Source organism: Eptatretus burgeri, chromosome 19 (assembly GCF_056783735.1).
Source record: "Eptatretus burgeri isolate ZD-2024b chromosome 19, Ebu_testis_v1, whole genome shotgun sequence".
Lineage (NCBI taxonomy): Eukaryota > Metazoa > Chordata > Myxini > Myxiniformes > Myxinidae > Eptatretus > Eptatretus burgeri.
This window is the reverse complement of record NC_140979.1, coordinates 2052149-2069717: the sequence shown is the minus strand read 5'-3', so window position 1 is coordinate 2069717 and position 17569 is coordinate 2052149. Positions and strand designations below refer to the sequence as shown.

General features: G+C 44.8%; 2 protein-coding genes across 7 annotated transcripts in view; both read right to left on the bottom strand.

The window, feature by feature from the left end:
• Nucleotides 1-3689, bottom strand: part of LOC147008398 (uncharacterized) — a 22631-nt gene extending 18942 nt beyond the window's left edge. For 2 of the 6 annotated variants that reach the window (XM_085864924.1, XM_085864923.1), the window contains exons 1-2: nt 1282-1510; nt 1039-1206 (exon numbers count right to left, since the gene is read on the bottom strand). The gene's annotated coding sequence lies outside the window, so the exon portion shown is untranslated. Of the gene's footprint in view, nt 1-1038; nt 1207-1281; nt 1511-2667 lie in introns of those variants that run through there. The other 4 variants (XM_085864921.1, XM_085864926.1, XM_085864922.1 and 1 more) reach the window with 3 other exon arrangements.
• Nucleotides 3690-5548: 1859 nt separating this feature from the next.
• On the bottom strand, nt 5549-8037 carry LOC147008397 (uncharacterized). The gene is made up of 2 exons (XM_085864907.1): nt 7870-8037; nt 5549-7554 (listed from the first exon to the last, which is right to left on the bottom strand). Exons 1-2 carry the CDS (start codon nt 7988-7990, stop codon nt 6098-6100), a joined length of 1578 nt encoding a protein of 525 aa, XP_085721033.1. The 5' UTR covers nt 7991-8037; the 3' UTR covers nt 5549-6097.
• Nucleotides 8038-17569: the final 9532 nt, after the last annotated feature.

Below are 17569 nucleotides of genomic sequence, written 5' to 3'. Positions count from 1 at the left end.
GTGTTTCCCCCTCTCTCTCTCTTTGCTGTTGGTGTTTCTCCCTCTCTCTCCTGTTGGTGTTTCCCCCTCTCTCTCTTTGCTGTTGGTGTTTCTCTCTCTCTCTCCTGTTGGTGTTTCTCCCTCTCTCTCCTGTTGGTGTTTCCCCCTCTCTCTCTCTTTGCTGTTGGTGTTTCTCCCTCTCTCTCCTGTTGGTGTTTCCCCCTCTCTCTCTCTTCTGTTGGTGTTTCCCCCTCTCTCTCCTGTTGGTGTTTCCCCCTCTCTCTCTCTTTGCTGTTGGTGTTTCTCCCTCTCTCTCCTGTTGGTGTTTCCCCCTCTCTCTCTCTTTGCTGTTGGTGTTTCTCCCTCTCTCTCCTGTTGGTGTTTCTCCCTCTCTCTCCTGTTGGTGTTTCCTCTCTCTCTCTTTGCTGTTGGTGTTTCTCCCTCTCTCTCCTGTTGGTGTTTCCCCCTCTCTCTCTCTTTGCTGTTGGTGTTTCTCCCTCTCTCTCCTGTTGGTGTTTCTCTCTCTCCTGTTGGTGTTTCTCTCTCTCCTGTTGGTGTTTCCCCCTCTCTCTCCTGTTGGTGTTTCCCTCTCTCTCTACTGTTGGTGTTTCCCTCTCTCTACTGTTGGTGTTTCCCCCTCTCTCTCTTTGCTGTTGGTGTTTCTCCCTCTCTCTCCTGTTGGTGTTTCCCCCTCTCTCTCTCTTTGCTGTTGGTGTTTCTCCCTCTCTCTCCTGTTGGTGTTTCCCCCTCTCTCTCTCTTTGCTGTTGGTGTTTCTCCCTCTCTCTCCTGTTGGTGTTTCTCCCTCTCTCTCCTGTTGGTGTTTCCCCCTCTCTCTCTCTTTGCTGTTGGTGTTTCCCCCTCTCTCTCCTGTTGGTGTTTCTCCCTCTCTCTCTCCCGTTCCTTTTGTTCTGTTGTGTTCTGATCCGTTCCGTGTTCTCGTTCTCGGTATTTTAATGGATGTGAGGACAGTTTAACGTTTAACAGTTTAACAATCACATTCATTCACAAAGGACAACAAGGTGATTCAACTAACAACGGCAGGGATTTACTACACGAACCCAACCAACGTGTCCACCGAGGTTCATCCGAATCCGTCCACAACTCGTTGACATATCGTGATCCTTCACCTTCGGTGGTGGAGGGAATGAGTTTGTGGTTCGAACCTTCGTGTGGAGGGAACGAATCATCGACGAACTCGGACTCGATCTTCACCTCCACAACACCATCTGAAACACAAACAATCCGTGAAAAGGAAACATCCAGGAACCACAAGATGTCGTCACGGAGAGAACGTCACGTACCGGGTCCGGACTCCTCATCCTCGGGTGAACCGACCACGGACCCGCTGTGTGAGGGACGGACTCCGGGATCGACCGTGTTTCCTCCATCGAAGCCGTTCGTGGATCCCGGGGTGTTCGCTTTGTGATCTTCGCCCGAGAGATCTCGGATCATCGCGCATCGTCCTCACCACAGGAGACTGTGAAGAACACGAGGGGAGAACCTGAAGTATTCCGGAAAAACAAATCACGTGATCACGATAGATTCACGGTTTCTCATCGGCAGATTCGCGCCGCCCTGTCACGTGACCGACGAAACAGGAAAACCCATCACTTGATCGTGTTTCGGTGAAAACTACCAAACATTAAAATTCTGAATAATGACGTCATTAACATTAAAACTCAGAAGCCAATCTGAACTACAATAATATTAATCCGTGTCAAGGAACTGTTCGCAGAAAATGGCGGGAACACAAATAAATTCGGTATCGAAGGAAATTTTATCTTTTGAAGACGCCGGAACACGGTCGAGGCTCGTGGAAGGGATCGGGGCCAAAACAGATGAGGACAAACATAACAAAGGGAACCAACAGCAGGACGGAGGGAGAAGGTCGACGGAGACGGACAAACAAGGGATGCAGTTCACGATGAGGGGTTGGGGAGAGTGCACAGGGTGGACAACATGGAGAGAGAAACAAGATTTTGGGAGAGGGGAGTTAGGTGGTTTTATGGGGGGAGAAAAGATCATGGTTTTGGATGGGGGATGACTGGAGATGTTGGTGAACAGATGTCTTGAAGACCTGGAGGGAGGAATGAGATTGAAGAGAGTATGGAAGGTGGTGTCTTCTGTGAAGAGAACACGAGTTATTACCAGCTTTGTGAACAGATTACAAATCCCTTTCTTAGTAGAAGTAAATGGAGGTAAATGGATTATTTGTTTAATTATGCCGTTTAACTGGAGGTCACGTGGTTACCTGAGCGGGGAGCACGCCCTCGGCAAAGCACCAATGTTATCTCGATTAGATTTTAATTGGGGCGGCCGAGCATTATAACCGCTGGTACGTGCCGACTATTTTTGGTCAAATCTGTGGTAATTGCCTTCCAGTCTATCTCGGTTCGGACATTGCAAGACCAATGGAAGGAAAGAACAAACACGGAAAGGTTGGAAATCAACAAATTATTTATTAATAATAAAATAATTAAAAAGAACTTTTTTATTTTCAAAGGTAAATAAATGAATAGTTTCAAAGCAACTGAAATGAATAATTACTCAGGAAAAATCAATCGAAATGCCAGGAAAGAGAAAGGGAGCAGATGCTTCACGGGGTTCACTTATTACAGCTAAACAGAGACAAGGGTACCCAGCAGATCATTCAAGGGGGGGGGGGGGAGAATAGTCGTCTCGCTCACCAGAGAGTAGTTGTCCGTGAAGTGAGACGTCCTGAAAGGTGTGTGTGCGTGTCACGTCCGTCGCCAGCACCCAGCCTTGCCGTGCACCTTCTCACTTACAGCGTTGAATACCAGTCGACGTCTGAGAGGGAACCGAGATCGTCTGTCGCAGGTTTAGACCCTGGTGCTGCGACACGGACAGCTCCTCACACTTCACGAAACTGGTGATGTTCAGTGACCCACATGGTCTGTCGGAGAATGACCCGCGCCTCACATGTTGGTGACCGACCCGTGCCTTACTCATTGTCGGCGATGCTCTCACCCACACGCGCACCACACCCACACCACATGCTCGCTTGCACGCTTCCTCTCTGGCTTGCTTCTTCCCATGCGTTCTTCAACTCACATCTTTCTCGGCTCGCTTGCCTGCATCATTCTCACTTCTCTCCTCCTTTCTTTCTCGTTCTCTTCTCCCTCCTCTTACTTCTCTCGCGTCAGAAAGGACCTCCAATTCGTTTTATATCTGTGGCCCGTCTCGGTGGGCGCAGAGTCGCCCCCAAGCTCACCCCACTTGCACACGGTTACCATGACGACACGTGCGCTCTCAAAAAAGGCAGTCGTTGGCGCTTGCGAAGGAAATACGTGCATAAACGTTGCTGAGGAAAAATAACGGCGGACATCAGAGCTCGCAAAATAAATGTGTGTAAACGTGTCTGTCATAAATAAATAAAAATTCCCATAAGAGAGGGGATCTATCCTTTTCCTTTCTCAAAGCATCACATTTAAAATCCCATTAGACATGAGGATGGGGCTAATCTGAACATGCATTTGAGGAAATAACTGTCTGAGGACCTGGATGTGTGGATGCATTCATCAGACCGGATTCTGAAATCTGAAACAATATCATCACAGATGCACCGGATGACTCTCCCATAAAAAAAAAACAGCTCCTGTGATTGGGTGAGTGAGTGTACAAGAACCATGATACACCAATGTGACAATGTTAACAAGACTCAAGATCTTGGTGTGCAATCTGATTAAATCTACCTCCTATTGGTTTACTGATTCTTCCTCTGTGATGGAGCTCTCAGTGTAAAAGACTGTCCATCGTGAGTTTTAATCTTGACTCGGCGATAAACTGCCATCCTGGTGTTTCCCAGGCAGGGCGTACGTCGATGTTTGTGCACCAACCCTTGGACGATCTCACAGTGCCTTTCCCAAGGAGGTGGCGAGTTGACAAGCGATTCGCTATCACCGACCCGTCGTGTTAAACACACACCTCCCGGAGACGCCCGGAATATCAAACTTGTTCAAATTTGACAAACGGAAACTTTTCTTGCAGTCGGAACTGCCTTTAAGTTCAATTCTGGATCTTAGATTTTGCAATTCGGCTAAATTTGAAATTTTTGAGGTGATGACACAGGCGGAAATTAAATAGAGTCACGAACGCTGGTGTCTCCGGGTGTTTAAAAGCATTGTCATGTACTCAGCGATCCGTAGCTGTGATGATCACCCATTCGATAATATGAGTGAAGAAATTGAAAGAAAATTTTGTGGTTGAGAAATCGTTGTGGCCTGATCAAAGTCAAGGCATGGTTCAGCATCCCCCAAAAATAGTGAATGAAGACCCTGTTTTTTTTCAGGATTTTTTTCTGGTCTTTTATTCTGTTAGTTTCTGGTTTTTGTTTCTTCTGATTCTTTTTTTTGTATTTTTCAGGATTTTAAAATGTTTTTTTTTCTGGTTTCTGACTGGGTTTTTATTGATCGGTTTTTTTCTGTCTATTCTTTGCCTTCTTTTTCTGTTTATTTTTTTTCTTCTAGTTTTGAGGTCAAAGATCAGAAAAGGTCAAGTTTGCATAAAATTGTCAATGTTCATCCAGTAGACCTGAAATCTTGTTTACGGGAAGGGAAGGAGTTTCTCTCCAAACGGCTTGCCTCCGGGCAGTGTTTGTCTCCGAATGTGTCCAGGCAGTGTTTGTCTCCCAAGGGGAAGGGAAGGAGTTTCTCTCCGAATGGCGTGCCTCCGGACAATTTGTCTCCGAACGTGTTGAGCAGTGTTTATGTCTGAACGGGAGTTTATGTCCAGACGCATCGGAGCGCTGTTTATTTCCAGATGTGTCGGGTCGGTGTTTGTCAGAGGATGCGTCGTGGCGATGATTGTGTCTGGGCGGTGTTTGTCTCTGGACGTGTTCGGGTGGTGTTTGTCTCGATACAGATTGGCTCCAGGAGTGTTCAGGCAGTGTTTGTCTCCGGACAGGAGTTCATCTCCAAAAGTGTTTGATTCCTGATGCGTCCGGTGGTGTTTGTGTCCAAACGTGTCTGGCCAGTGTTTGTCTCTGAGCGGGATTTATGGTATGACTGGAGGAAAATGGATTTCAGATGTTATTTTGTTTCTATCTTCACTGTTATTCCATGCAGAAGGATTTTGATGAGAGTTGAATCGTAATTAATGCACCACAGCACATCTGCTTTCACTTCCTCGCCCCCACCCCCCTGCTCTTTTTCTCCCCTACCTGATTTTTATTCCTCTTACTCTCAGAAATCGTCTCGATAAGACTTCTAAGCTTCTTTATCATAGTTTTTATCCCGGTAGAATTCTCACGTCTCTCACGAGTAAAGTATTCCATCCAGACACTTGAGTTCTCTCCTTCTCTCCTTTTGCGATCGACATTATTGCATTGTTCCTTAACCGACTGATACAAGTTCGATTCCACAAGTTCAGGCTCGGTTTTGAGATTTCCACACTTTGTGACAGAGCAATGACCAGTGTTGGTTGGTTGCTTGGTGGAGAAATAGAAAGATACCCACCAATGGAACACAGCTTGGGGCAGAGGAACCACTTCGAACTTCGACGACTCGTACTTCCATGCAAGAATCATTTATTAATCACAAGAATCATCGATGAATTCAAAAACAGTTTAATAAAAACAAAACAAAGATGAATGAAAACAAAATTAACTTGTTTTACATAACAACCTGCTTTTGGAACATGTGTCGAGTCCAAGTGTTAGATTTCTCTACTATTGGCATCATGTTTTCATAATTCTGGGTTTCGTGTGAGATTTTGATCATTGAACATCATATCGTCATTATTTAGGCCAAAGTCACTGTTACTCACAACTCCTTCAGGAATGTTGTCCTTTTCAATTTGTACACGAGTTCAATATCCGCTTCCGGTGCCTCGTGATATTCAGAACACAGAACACTTGAACGGTTTAACTTTTATCGGGATTCTTTGATGTTTCTATGAACTTGAGAACTGAGTGAAGGCCTGACCGCACGTTGAGCACTTTCAGGACTTCACGCATGAATGTATATTTTGATGTTGATACAAACTTGATGATTGAGTAAAGGCCTTACTACACGTTGAACACTTGTGGGACTTCACACCTGAATGTATTTTTTGATGTTGAGACAAACTTGATGATTGAGTAAAGGCCTTACGACACGTTTAACACTTGTGGGATTTCACACCTGAATGTATTTTTTGATGTTCATTTAAATTTGATAATCGACTAAAGGCCTTCACACACACAGAACACAGGTAGGGTTTCACACCTGTATGTATTTTTTGATGTTCATTTAAATTTGATAATCGACTAAAGGCCTTCACACACACAGAACACAGGTAGGGTTTCACACCTGTATGTATTTTTTGATGTTCATTTAAATTTGATAATCGACTAAAGGCCTTCACACACACAGAACACAGGTAGGGTTTCACACCTGTATGTATTTTTTGATGTTCATTTAAATTTGATAATCGACTAAAGGCCTTCACACACACAGAACACTTGTAGGGTTTCACACCTGAATGTATTTTTTGATGTTCATTTAAATTTGATAATCGACTAAAGGCCTTCACACACACAGAACACTTGTAGGGTTTCACACCTGTATGTATTTTTTGATGTTGATATAAACTTGATAATCGACTAAAGGCCTTCACACACAAACACTTGTAGGGTTTCACACCTGAATGTATTTTTTGATGTTGATATAAAGTTGATGATTGAGTAAAGGCCTTCACACACACAGAACACTTGTAGGGTTTCACACCTGAATGTATTTTTTGATGTTGATATAAACTTGATAATCGACTAAAGGCCTTCACACACACAGAACACTTGTAGGACTTCACACCTGAATGTATTTTTTGATGATGATATAAACCTGATGATTGAGTGAAGGCCTTACTGCACGTTGAACACTTGTAGGGTTTCACACCTGAATGTATTTTTTGATGTTTGTTTAAACTTGATGATTGAGTAAAGGCCTTCACACACACAGAACACTTGTAGGGTTTCACACCTGTATGTAATTTTTGATGTTGATATAAACCTGATAATCGACTAAAGGCCTTCACACACACAGAACACTTGTAGGGTTTCACACCTGTATGTAATTTTTGATGTTTGTTTAAACTTGATGATTGAGTAAAGGCCTTCACACACACAGAACACTTGTAGGGTTTCACACCTGTATGTAATTTTTGATGTTGATATAAACCTGATGATTGACTAAAGGCCTTCGCACACACAGAACATGTGTAGGACTTCACACCTGAATGTATTTGTTGATGTTTGTGTAAATCTGATGATTGAGTAAATGCCTTACTGCACGTTGAACACTCGAAGGGTTTCACACCTGTATGTATTTTTTGATGTCGATTTAAATTTGATGAACGATTAAATTCTTTCAAACACACAGAACACTTGTGTGGTTTCTGACTTCCATCGTCGTTCTCTTTCAGGATGTTGAGAAAACTGTTCTTCTTGTTGTTGTTGGACACACCAATAAGTTTATCAGTGCACTGACAAAGAATACTTGTCACGTGATGATTGAAGGAAACTTCATTGTCGACCAACGGCGAACACTTGGAACAAGAATCCTTTTTCATTTGTTTCTCTGCAATGGCAATTCACAAAGAGGATCAATAAATCCCTTTTAGAATGAAATATTTAACACAGAAAACACATTGTACTCCAATTGGATCAAAACATTTGAACGAAGGGAAGAGAGGAGACGAGAGAGAGAAAGAAAAAGGCAAAAAATACAGAATGAAGAGAAAGAGAGAGAGAGTAAAATGAGAGTGAGAAAGACAAGGAAAGAGAGAAAGAGAGGTAACCAAACACACACACACACACACACACACACACACACACACACATACACACACACACACACACACACACACACACACACACACACACACACACACACCTGTGCTTTTCCTTCTATCATCAAGGAGTGGGGGTCCCAAAGGCTTTGCCCCAATCCCATCATCTGGCGAGTTGCCCCGCGAAGGGCAGCATAATCGGAGGCACCCTCGATTTCTTTGCATTTGTGGGTTTTGCGGAATGAAGGGTTTTACAGTGACCGGAGTGAAAATTCTGCCACAAACCTCCCAAAAAAGTAACGCAACTGCAGGAGGACGTCCGCAGACAGTTGGGCACGAGATATGGATGGTCGTCGGCTCACAAGGAACTCCTCCGCCCTTTGACAGGTTTGTTTATAATTCTGCTGAGTGTCCATATCATACACCCTCATCACCAGGAAACCTGGTGGGGACATGATCTTTTATTTTGATGATGACATCATCGACCGCTCACGCTTGGAGCAGCACATATCTTCAGGGAATTCACACCAGAAAACTTGGTGGGAGAGACGGTTTAGTCATTGACAACCCGACGATGAAACAGGTTATTACAGGTTTACATGGAACCTGCAGCAAGTCACAGATGTAATCCGGCCTGACCTTCTGGTGGAACTGCCTCAATCCAGGATCGCTGCTCACCTCCTCATTTGTTCCTCTTTTTTCCCTGCCTGTGTAACCAATTTCCACATTCTCTTCAATCCCCTTCTTCCCTCCAGTTGTTGAAGACAGCTGTTCCCCACCATCTCAAATCATCCTCCATCCAAAACCATGATCTTTTCTGCCCTCATTAACCCAACCAAACCCTTCCAAATTTCCCTCCTGAGAGTTTCCTTCTGCATCCATCTTGTCCACCCAATTCCTCTGCACACCCATTTTTTTCTGCCACCCTCTGTCTTGGCCTTCGGCTCTGCTGTTGGTGTTTCTCCCTCTCTCTGCTGTTGGTGTTTCCCCCTCTCTCTGCTGTTGGTGTTTCTCCCTCTCTCTGCTGTTGGTGTTTCTCCCTCTCTCTGCTGTTGGTGTTTCTCCCTCTCTCTGCTGTTGGTGTTTCCCCTTCTCTCTGCTGTTGGTGTTTCCCCCTCTGTCTGCTGTTGGTGTTTCCCCTTCTCTCTGCTGTTGGTGTTTCTCCCTCTCTCTCTCTGTTGGTGTTTCCCCCTCTGTCTGCTGTTGGTGTTTCCCCTTCTCTCTGCTGTTGGTGTTTCCCCTTCTCTCTCCTGTTGTTGTTTCCCCCTCTCGCTTCTGTTGGTGTTTCTCCCTCTCTCTGCTGTTGGTGTTTCCCCCTCTCTCTGCTGTTGGTGTTTCCCCCTTTCTCTCCTGTTGGTGTTTCCCCCTCTCTCTCCTCTTGGTGTTTCCCCCCTCTCTCTCCCGTTCCTTTTGTTCTGTTGTGATCTGATCCGTTCCGTGTTCTCGTACTCGGTATTTTAATGGATGTGAGGACAGTTTTGTTATGATGATATGCTAGGTGGTCATATTTTGGACCATTAGCTGTGTGTTAATCAGCTGTCGGGATTCTAACCTTGCTTGTAATTGTGTATTATTCAAACCTTGCTTTAAAATGTTGCTTTAAATGTATCATGCTGTTTTCACTATGTCTTTGATAACTCTTTATGGCTCTGCAGCTGCACAACAGCATGTCCTTGGGAAAACTGTGTATGCTGATATCCCACACATTCCTGTTCTTAGTCATCACCAGAGTTTCGCCTTTGCTATCAGCAGGTGCCAGTGTAGGGGTGTAGGAGTCTTAGAAAGTTATTAGTTTGCAAGATGAACTGTTGGGTTGCGAATCTGAGGATTGACTGATCCAACTTCCCTGAGGGCCCCTAGGGAGGGGGGAAAGAAGCCCACTGCCGCATTTATTTCTTTATTTCTTTATCCCTTAGCACACACTTGTAGTCCACACCCAGTTTTGCTTTTGTGTGATTATATATACAACTGTTTTGAAGTAAGAATCTCAATGTGGTCCGGGGGCACCTGACTGAAGGGTCTTTGGGCTGCATTCCGCATGCGTAGTGCCATCTTCTGAAATAAATCGTATCATTCGAAAACCCTCATTCGACTCTGTCATTACTCGGCCGGGTGAAGAGTCATAACAATTGGCGACGAGGATGCGATGCGACTGATGCTGGCGGTGTGGACGGCGGGACTCCACTTGGTGTACAGCGATCGCAAGGGTTCAGCTAAAGGTACGTGGAAATTGCACGTATAGGGCACCTAAGACAGGGAGCCCTAGTTAGGTGAAAACTGTACACTTGGTGGGCAGTGCCCCGCTGGACGCAGCTCCAGGATCTGCTCGGATCAAGAACTGTAACGGTAAAACATATGAGGTGATTCGAATGCGGTTTGTTTGAAGGGCACAAAGAGGGCTGGCAGGCCGTATGTTAGAACCGGTAAGGGTCGAGGATAAAGGTATCCGTGTGAAATAAGGAGGAAACAGGTTGGAATCCTGTACCAAGAGAGGGAAGGTTAGAGGCCTTCATTGGGTTTGAGGCTATTAGGCGGCGGGTCGAAAGGGATCTCGGTCCCGGTGTAAAAGGAGAAACGATTTACAGCTATTAGGCGGCTGATTGAAAGGGATTTCGGTCCCGACGTAAAAGGAGAAACGATTTACAGCTATTAGGCGGTTGGTAAGATAAGAACAAAGATGGGGAATAACTCTGCAAAGAACATAGAGTTACCCAAAGGAACAACACTTAAAGTTATCGGTGAAAGTGGAAAACACTGGAGAGCGTTTGCAGCGTGGCTAACGGAGTCACAAAGAGAGACAGGACGTAAGCGATTCGATTCAGAGGGAATCTTGAACCAACGGGAAAAGAACACAAGGTTAATGAGCCAGGAGAAGGGCTGTTTGTAGAAGTTACCTATTTGGATGTATTTGTGAATACAATGTGGTGGGGAAGGTTGAGTTTTGTGTTAGACGTAAGTTGAGTGTTCCAACCTGGAACTTGTATGTGTGGAACAACTTGTATGTTTGTATGGAGATAATGATGGGTCGTCATCGTTAATGTGAAGACTTTGGACGAGGTGAATTGCGCACACCAAATCCGGAGGAAGGACGATGATGACCGATTCTGCACGTGTTGTTAATTCAGTGATGGGCAAATGTCATTGAGAGAGAGAGAGAGAGAGAGAGAGAGAGAGAGAGAGAGAGAGAGAGAGAGAGAGAGAGAGAGAGAGAGAGAGAGAGAGAGAGAGAGAGAGATTGTGTGTGTGTGTGTGTGTGTGTGTGTCTGTGTGTGTGTGTGTGTGTGTGTGTGTGTGTGTGTGTGTGTGTGCTCGATGGGGAATTGAATAATTAAAACCACTTCAGCAGACAGTTTGTCAAATGGGATGTCAAATGGACCAACGTTCGGGTTTTCTCATGGTCCGATAAACTCTGTATGCTGTTTTGGCTTTGAACACTGTACGTGATAAATGGATGGTCTCCACGGAGCATCATTTTGATTTTAAATTCAAATTCAGTTCTGTTTCCACTTTGCATGTTTCGTAAGGCTGATCGACGTTACGGGTTCGTTTTAACGTCAGTTTCAATTCTGGTTTCATTGTTGGGGTCATTAAGCATGTTTTATACTTGATTTTCGTAAATCTGGAAAAAACTTATTTTATGGGGTTTTGCGAGTCACGTGACGTGCCATAGGATTTAACAGGCGCGCCGAAAGCACGAAATCGTCCCGTCAAAGGACAGCTTATCGTGAGGGTTTACGAAATGGATTAGCACATTTTACAAGATGGGGACGCCCTTCTTAGGATTCTGTAAAAATTCCGATTTAAAACGAACGTATTTGAGATGTCGTCAAATATTTGTTCCGTGAGTTTGATCGTAAAAACCAACGCGCTGATAAGACGCATTGCTCATGTGAGTGCGTGATGACGTAATCACGCATGGGCCCAGCGCGCTTTGTCAAACTTGAAAGTGCAATTAACACCCTGCTGTGAATGTGCCTGCTTGTCGGAGCAATGCACAAGAATTTCTCGAGGCGGCTGATCTTGAATATGGTGGACAAACTAGATTTTAAAGAGATAGCTTTGTGGTAAAATTAATTAATAAGGACATTGACGTTTCAAAGGATCGCTCGATTTTGTTTCGAGGCGAGTGCACGCGCTATCGGAACATGGAAGCGACAATGCTTTGAAACAAGGCTGTAATATATATATATATATATATATATATATATATATATATATATGTTTGTTCCGGTTGTTGTTGTTGTTGTTGTTGTTGTTGTTGTTGTTGTTGTTGTTGATTGGGCTTCGTGACCGGAAGAGGAAAAGAGAAAAAAAAAAAAAAAGAGACGCGGAAGAGGCGCAGGACCGAGGGATTTAGAATGGATGGTGTTGTGATAATGAAGTGCCGTACTGTGATTAGCGGCAACGGAGATTGGGCGGATGTGGCAGCACTGTGTATGGGGGTCGGTGGCTGGTGATGACTCGTATGCCGCGTGTTCCGTGGAGGGTCGTGCTGGAACAGTAATGGTATGTAGTATACTGTATTAGGAATGGTGTACTCTGAGGAATGTAATTGGGATTAGAGTATGGAGTTTGCCTTCAGTATTATGTGTACAAGTTATTGTATTGTGTTATTCTTACCCTATGTATATTTATGTTGTTGTAGATATGCGTATGGGTTTTGTGAGAATAAAGCCGATCGAAAAGGTTTATTGTTGATTACTACAACAGATGGAAAGGAGGATTTAAATGCTTTGAACAAGGAACGGATTTTATTTAAAGTGGGTTTATCTTTTAGCCGCGTCTCGCGTAGTAAACGCCGGCTCTAAGAGTTCCGCGTTGTTCTTATTATTATTCTGGTGAAGACAAAACCTTTAGGACGTGGCTCTTGGACACATTTGTCCTTGTTTACATGTCAGACATCCAAGAACAAGGACGTTTGGTAGGCTACGCACTGATGAGGATGGCGGTGTTTTTGGGGAAAATTACGGGCGGAGCTCGTGCTGTTTGAACACGCAGCCATCGTGGGCCTTGACGAGGGAGCGTTTCGATTCTCTGCCTGTCAGGGTCGAGATGTTTGTTTGGAAGCGGACAGAAAAGCATGTCTGTTGTCTTTATATGAGCCTCTATCTGTCAGGATAAATTCATTGGATTTGGGAAGTATAAGCGGAATTAAAGGGATGTAGAGGAATGGTTGCTTAGCAACGACATCGATCTGGAAAGAATGGAATTGGCTTTGCACTGCACTCACTGTCTACTACGATGAAACAGGGCAGGATTATGAATACGTGGCCAAAGCACATAGAGATTACACCGTCAAACGCTCTCTGATGACAACCAACCGATGGATCGGGAAGGAAGGAGCGGCAGTGGAGGTGAAACAAGCCGCCAGAGAGCGCGAACTAATGAAACACAGAGAAGGACTAACACCGCACATCTCAATGGCAGTTAGTAACGGACATAGTGCAGGGGAGTTAGGAAGAATGGTGAACAGATTGAGATGCGCCCCTGAACCACAAGATGGAGCAACGAACACCAGAACACTTTACTGGCCGTCAGACAAGGAGATGGATGGAAGGTATGCTTGCCTGATCAAAATCCACAGTAGTGTACAGTAAGGTCTCTGGCCTTCACGTCCACTCACCACGCACCCAGAGCAACTTCCAGTCCTGCAAGCTCTAGTCATGGTGGGAGCCTCGTACGGAGGTATCATTTAAAAATAATCTTTTACACAAATACTTGTCATTATGTTGCAGTTGACTGCAGTGTTCAGTGCAGTGGCATGCTGTAAACCTTGTAGTAATGGAGACAGTGACAGAACCTTTGACGACACAACATGCAACTCCTGGTACTGACACTACTCCTTTGTGGGGGGGACCTATCACTAGGCAACACAACACACTCAAGCCAAAGAAACCGTATACACCTCCGTGGCAAAGGGGGACACGGAAATGAACCAGTACCAACCCCACAGCGACATAGGAGGGGAGCGGCTGGAGAAAGAATGGAAGCAGGTGAATACGCAAGGTTGGGGAAAACATACAACCAAGAACTAGATAAGGTAAAGATATTTTCAAAGGAACCTGGCAAGACCGCACCACTCATTTCCAGAGGGCTGACAACCATCCAGCCACAGCAGCTCATAGAACTGTCTTGCGTCCAAGCCGAGGAAACTTATGATTTGATAGAACGAAACGAGGAAATAAAATCGATTCGATGGTCTTATGCTATGATAAAACCTGTTGGGAGGGGGGGACGTCAGAAAATGCAGAAAAGACAGAAGTGGCTTGGCAGAACAAAACGCAAGACAAAACCCAGCGGGGGCACTTTGCACAAATAGGATTCATATGGGGTCAACACGCATCTCTAATTACCCAAGTTCCATGGGCCCCTAAAGAACCCTTTTGGAGTATAGTTGTGAAATCTTGTGAAAATACAGTAACCTCCCAGAGAAGAACACATTTCACCTATAAGGCTTGAAGCTCTCACGAGCGATCGAGTGGAACGCAAGGAGGGTTACGCAGGGTGGAGATCTATATTTCATGACTGGGGAGACTGGTTACTGTGCCTGGTCGGGGCAGCAATCCTAATCATCATGGGAATCATTTTTGGAGTATTTCTGATCAAACGTCTCATTTCCATTTGTCTAAAGAAATGCTGTGAAGCCTCACCCCTCACCCAGGCCATCATAATAATTAACAGCGAACTCATGGAGGAAGACCCCGATGACCTCTGTATGGGGCCACAACCAGACCCGACCCCCACCAGCTGAGGAGCCAACAAGGTGTTCTGGCGGAGGGCGCCCTGGGGAAGACTCTTCCAGGTATTACTGATTACTCAACGAACTTTCAAGTGAAAAGGTAAGCCAAACATGGACTCATACATCTCACTACACACGAAGATACAGGAAGTTGTAACAAGAAAGAAAGGAAATCTACAAGTAAAATGCTGATGGAGGTTTATGATAGATGTGGCAGTGTTTTGACTAGCATATGCATAATCGTGGAAAATGGACAATACCAGATAGTGAAGGCATGTATGGAAAATACTTGTATGACCCTTATATGTAAATATGCATCTCATGAGACTCTTTTGTCTTCTAGCGCAAGTTGAGAAAGGAGCTTACACCATGCCTTGAGCGCTCACAGTGCTGCTCACCCATTATTACATTTGCATATTGTAAATATTATTGTTGTAATTAGTGTTGAGTATAATTGCCTAAATAATAATGTTGCTGTTAATATTGTATAGACTTGTAGTGCCTTTAATATTGTGTGGACTTAACATCAAATTTGTATATGACAACTTAATGGGAGACTTGTGGCAGTGGGCAAGATAAAAGGCAACAGAAGCTAACCTGAACCACCGGCAGTTGGGGACTTCTCATTTGGGGAATGTTGATGGCTATCCACGGCATTTGCAAATCCCGTTTGGCAGGCACGGGGGCCTAGGGGTAGCTGCTACAGGAACCAAATAGGGGTCCACTCGGTTGGTGAGTATCAGGTGTGGCTGGGTATGGTCAAAATATGACCAAGGAGGGAAACTGTTATGATGATATGCTAGGTGGTCATATTTTGGACCATTAGCTGTGTGTTAATCAGCTGTCGGGATTCTAACCTTGCTTGTAATTGTGTATTATTCAAACCTTGCTTTAAAATGTTGCTTTAAATGTATCATGCTGTTTTCACTATGTCTTTGATAACTCTTTATGGCTCTGCAGCTGCACAACAGCATGTCCTTGGGAAAACTGTGTATGCTGATATCCCACACATTCCTGTTCTTAGTCATCACCAGAGTTTCGCCTTTGCTATCAGCAGGTGCCAGTGTAGGGGTGTAGGAGTCTTAGAAAGTTATTAGTTTGCAAGATGAACTGTTGGGTTGCGAATCTGAGGATTGACTGATCCAACTTCCCTGAGGGCCCCTAGGGAGGGGGGAAAGAAGCCCACTGCCGCATTTATTTCTTTATTTCTTTATCCCTTAGCACACACTTGTAGTCCACACCCAGTTTTGCTTTTGTGTGATTATATATACAACTGTTTTGAAGTAAGAATCTCAATGTGGTCCGGGGGCACCTGACTGAAGGGCCTTTGGGCTGCATTCCGCATGCGTAGTGCCATCTTCTGAAATAAATCGTATCATTCGAAAACCCTCATTCGACTCTGTCATTACTCGGCCGAGTGAAGAGTCATAACAGTGGGTAGCTATCTCGCAACAAGAACGTCACTCGTAGAGCGCATACATAGTCTTGCTTCCCGTGGTCATTGAAAACAAAAATACCATTATTAACTGAACACGCAACCATCATAGACCCACTGCTTTTTTATATCATGGCCGTCTCTCTCGACATATCTCGTGCTTTTGATACAGTCTGTGATCCTGCCTTGCTCTCCAAACTGTCTGCCTATGACATCCAAGGCCAACTCCACACATGGATTGCAAACTGATCTTCCTAGTCCTGATCTTCATCAATGATCTCTCTCTCTCTCTGGCTCTCTGGAACACTTGGAATATATCTTTCAATCCTGATAAATCTCACATTCTCACTTTCTCTCTCCTAAAGGACCGTCTGGCAAACCGAACTATCAAGTACTATCTCAACAATCCACTTGAGAAAGTTCATTCATTCAAATTCCTGGGTCTCACCATCAGCCATGATTATTTTTTGGGCAAACCACATTTCAGAGTTGCCCTCCAAAGCCTGCCCTGAGAATCTTCCATCGTGCAAAGTCCTTCTTTGGCACACCTGAACTCCTATACACCTGCAAGGCCTTCATCCGCAGCTTCATGGAGGACTGCTCTCCCTTCTGGGCCGGCTCCTCCACCTCATATCTTGCTCATAGCCTGACGCCGTGGAAACCAAGGCTTTCAATGTCATCGTAGTCTCCTGCGATGAAGCCGAGTCTGTGGGGCTGTCACTTCGCCATCGCATACAGGTCGGTGGTCTCTGTCTTCTGCTTCCTCTTTTTTTTGTCTTGCATCCTCTGCTCCTTCCTTGTGGGATGCAGGCCGAGGTGGCATGTGGTGGCACTTTTTGTGGCACAGGCAAGTGGCCAAGAAACGAGCAACTCGACAAGCAACTTGACGCTTACTTGTCTCAAAGGCCAAAGGACGTCGTGTTGGATGGACGCATGTCTCCAGATGATGAAAATGAGATGAAAGTTCTTATTGTTGGCCCTCGGAAAACTTTAAACTGTTGAGGGAAATATTAACCCTTTAACGTGTTGGAAAATGTCATCGGCTTGTTTTTATCGACGGCAGTGAACCGAACGTTTTATAGATTTGGTGATTTTGGCTTCATTTCTGACTTTGGGTCGAGAAACATTTGTCCAGGAACCTGTTGTTTGCTTTTCCTGAAAAAACAGAAGATCATTTTCAAATGACTGGTTTCATGTCCAGATGACCTTGTCTGACCTCCGCCACCGAAGGTGGATGGACAGAGGTTGTGTTCTCACCCCTGTCAGTTTGTCTGTGAGCCGGATATTTCAAAAAGTGGTGGACGGGTTATAACAAAACTTGGTGGTTGTCAGGTGAGGTCAGGTGTGGGAGCATGCGCCAGAGCGGCGCGTCGCTGCGTCCACTTTCCACCGGTACTCCAGGGGCCTCCGTCTACACCTTATAGTCCAGACAAACTACATCCACTGCCTTTCCCTCATCCATCAAATCAGAAACTACTTCATCAAACTACAAATTGTTGAATGTGAACTCCCTTTGGTGAATCCATGCTGTCTGCCTTTAATTCGTTTGTATTTATTTAAATTTTTCAACATCGTCTCCAACACTTTTCCCACAACTCAAGTCAAGCGAATACGTCTGTAATTCCATGCA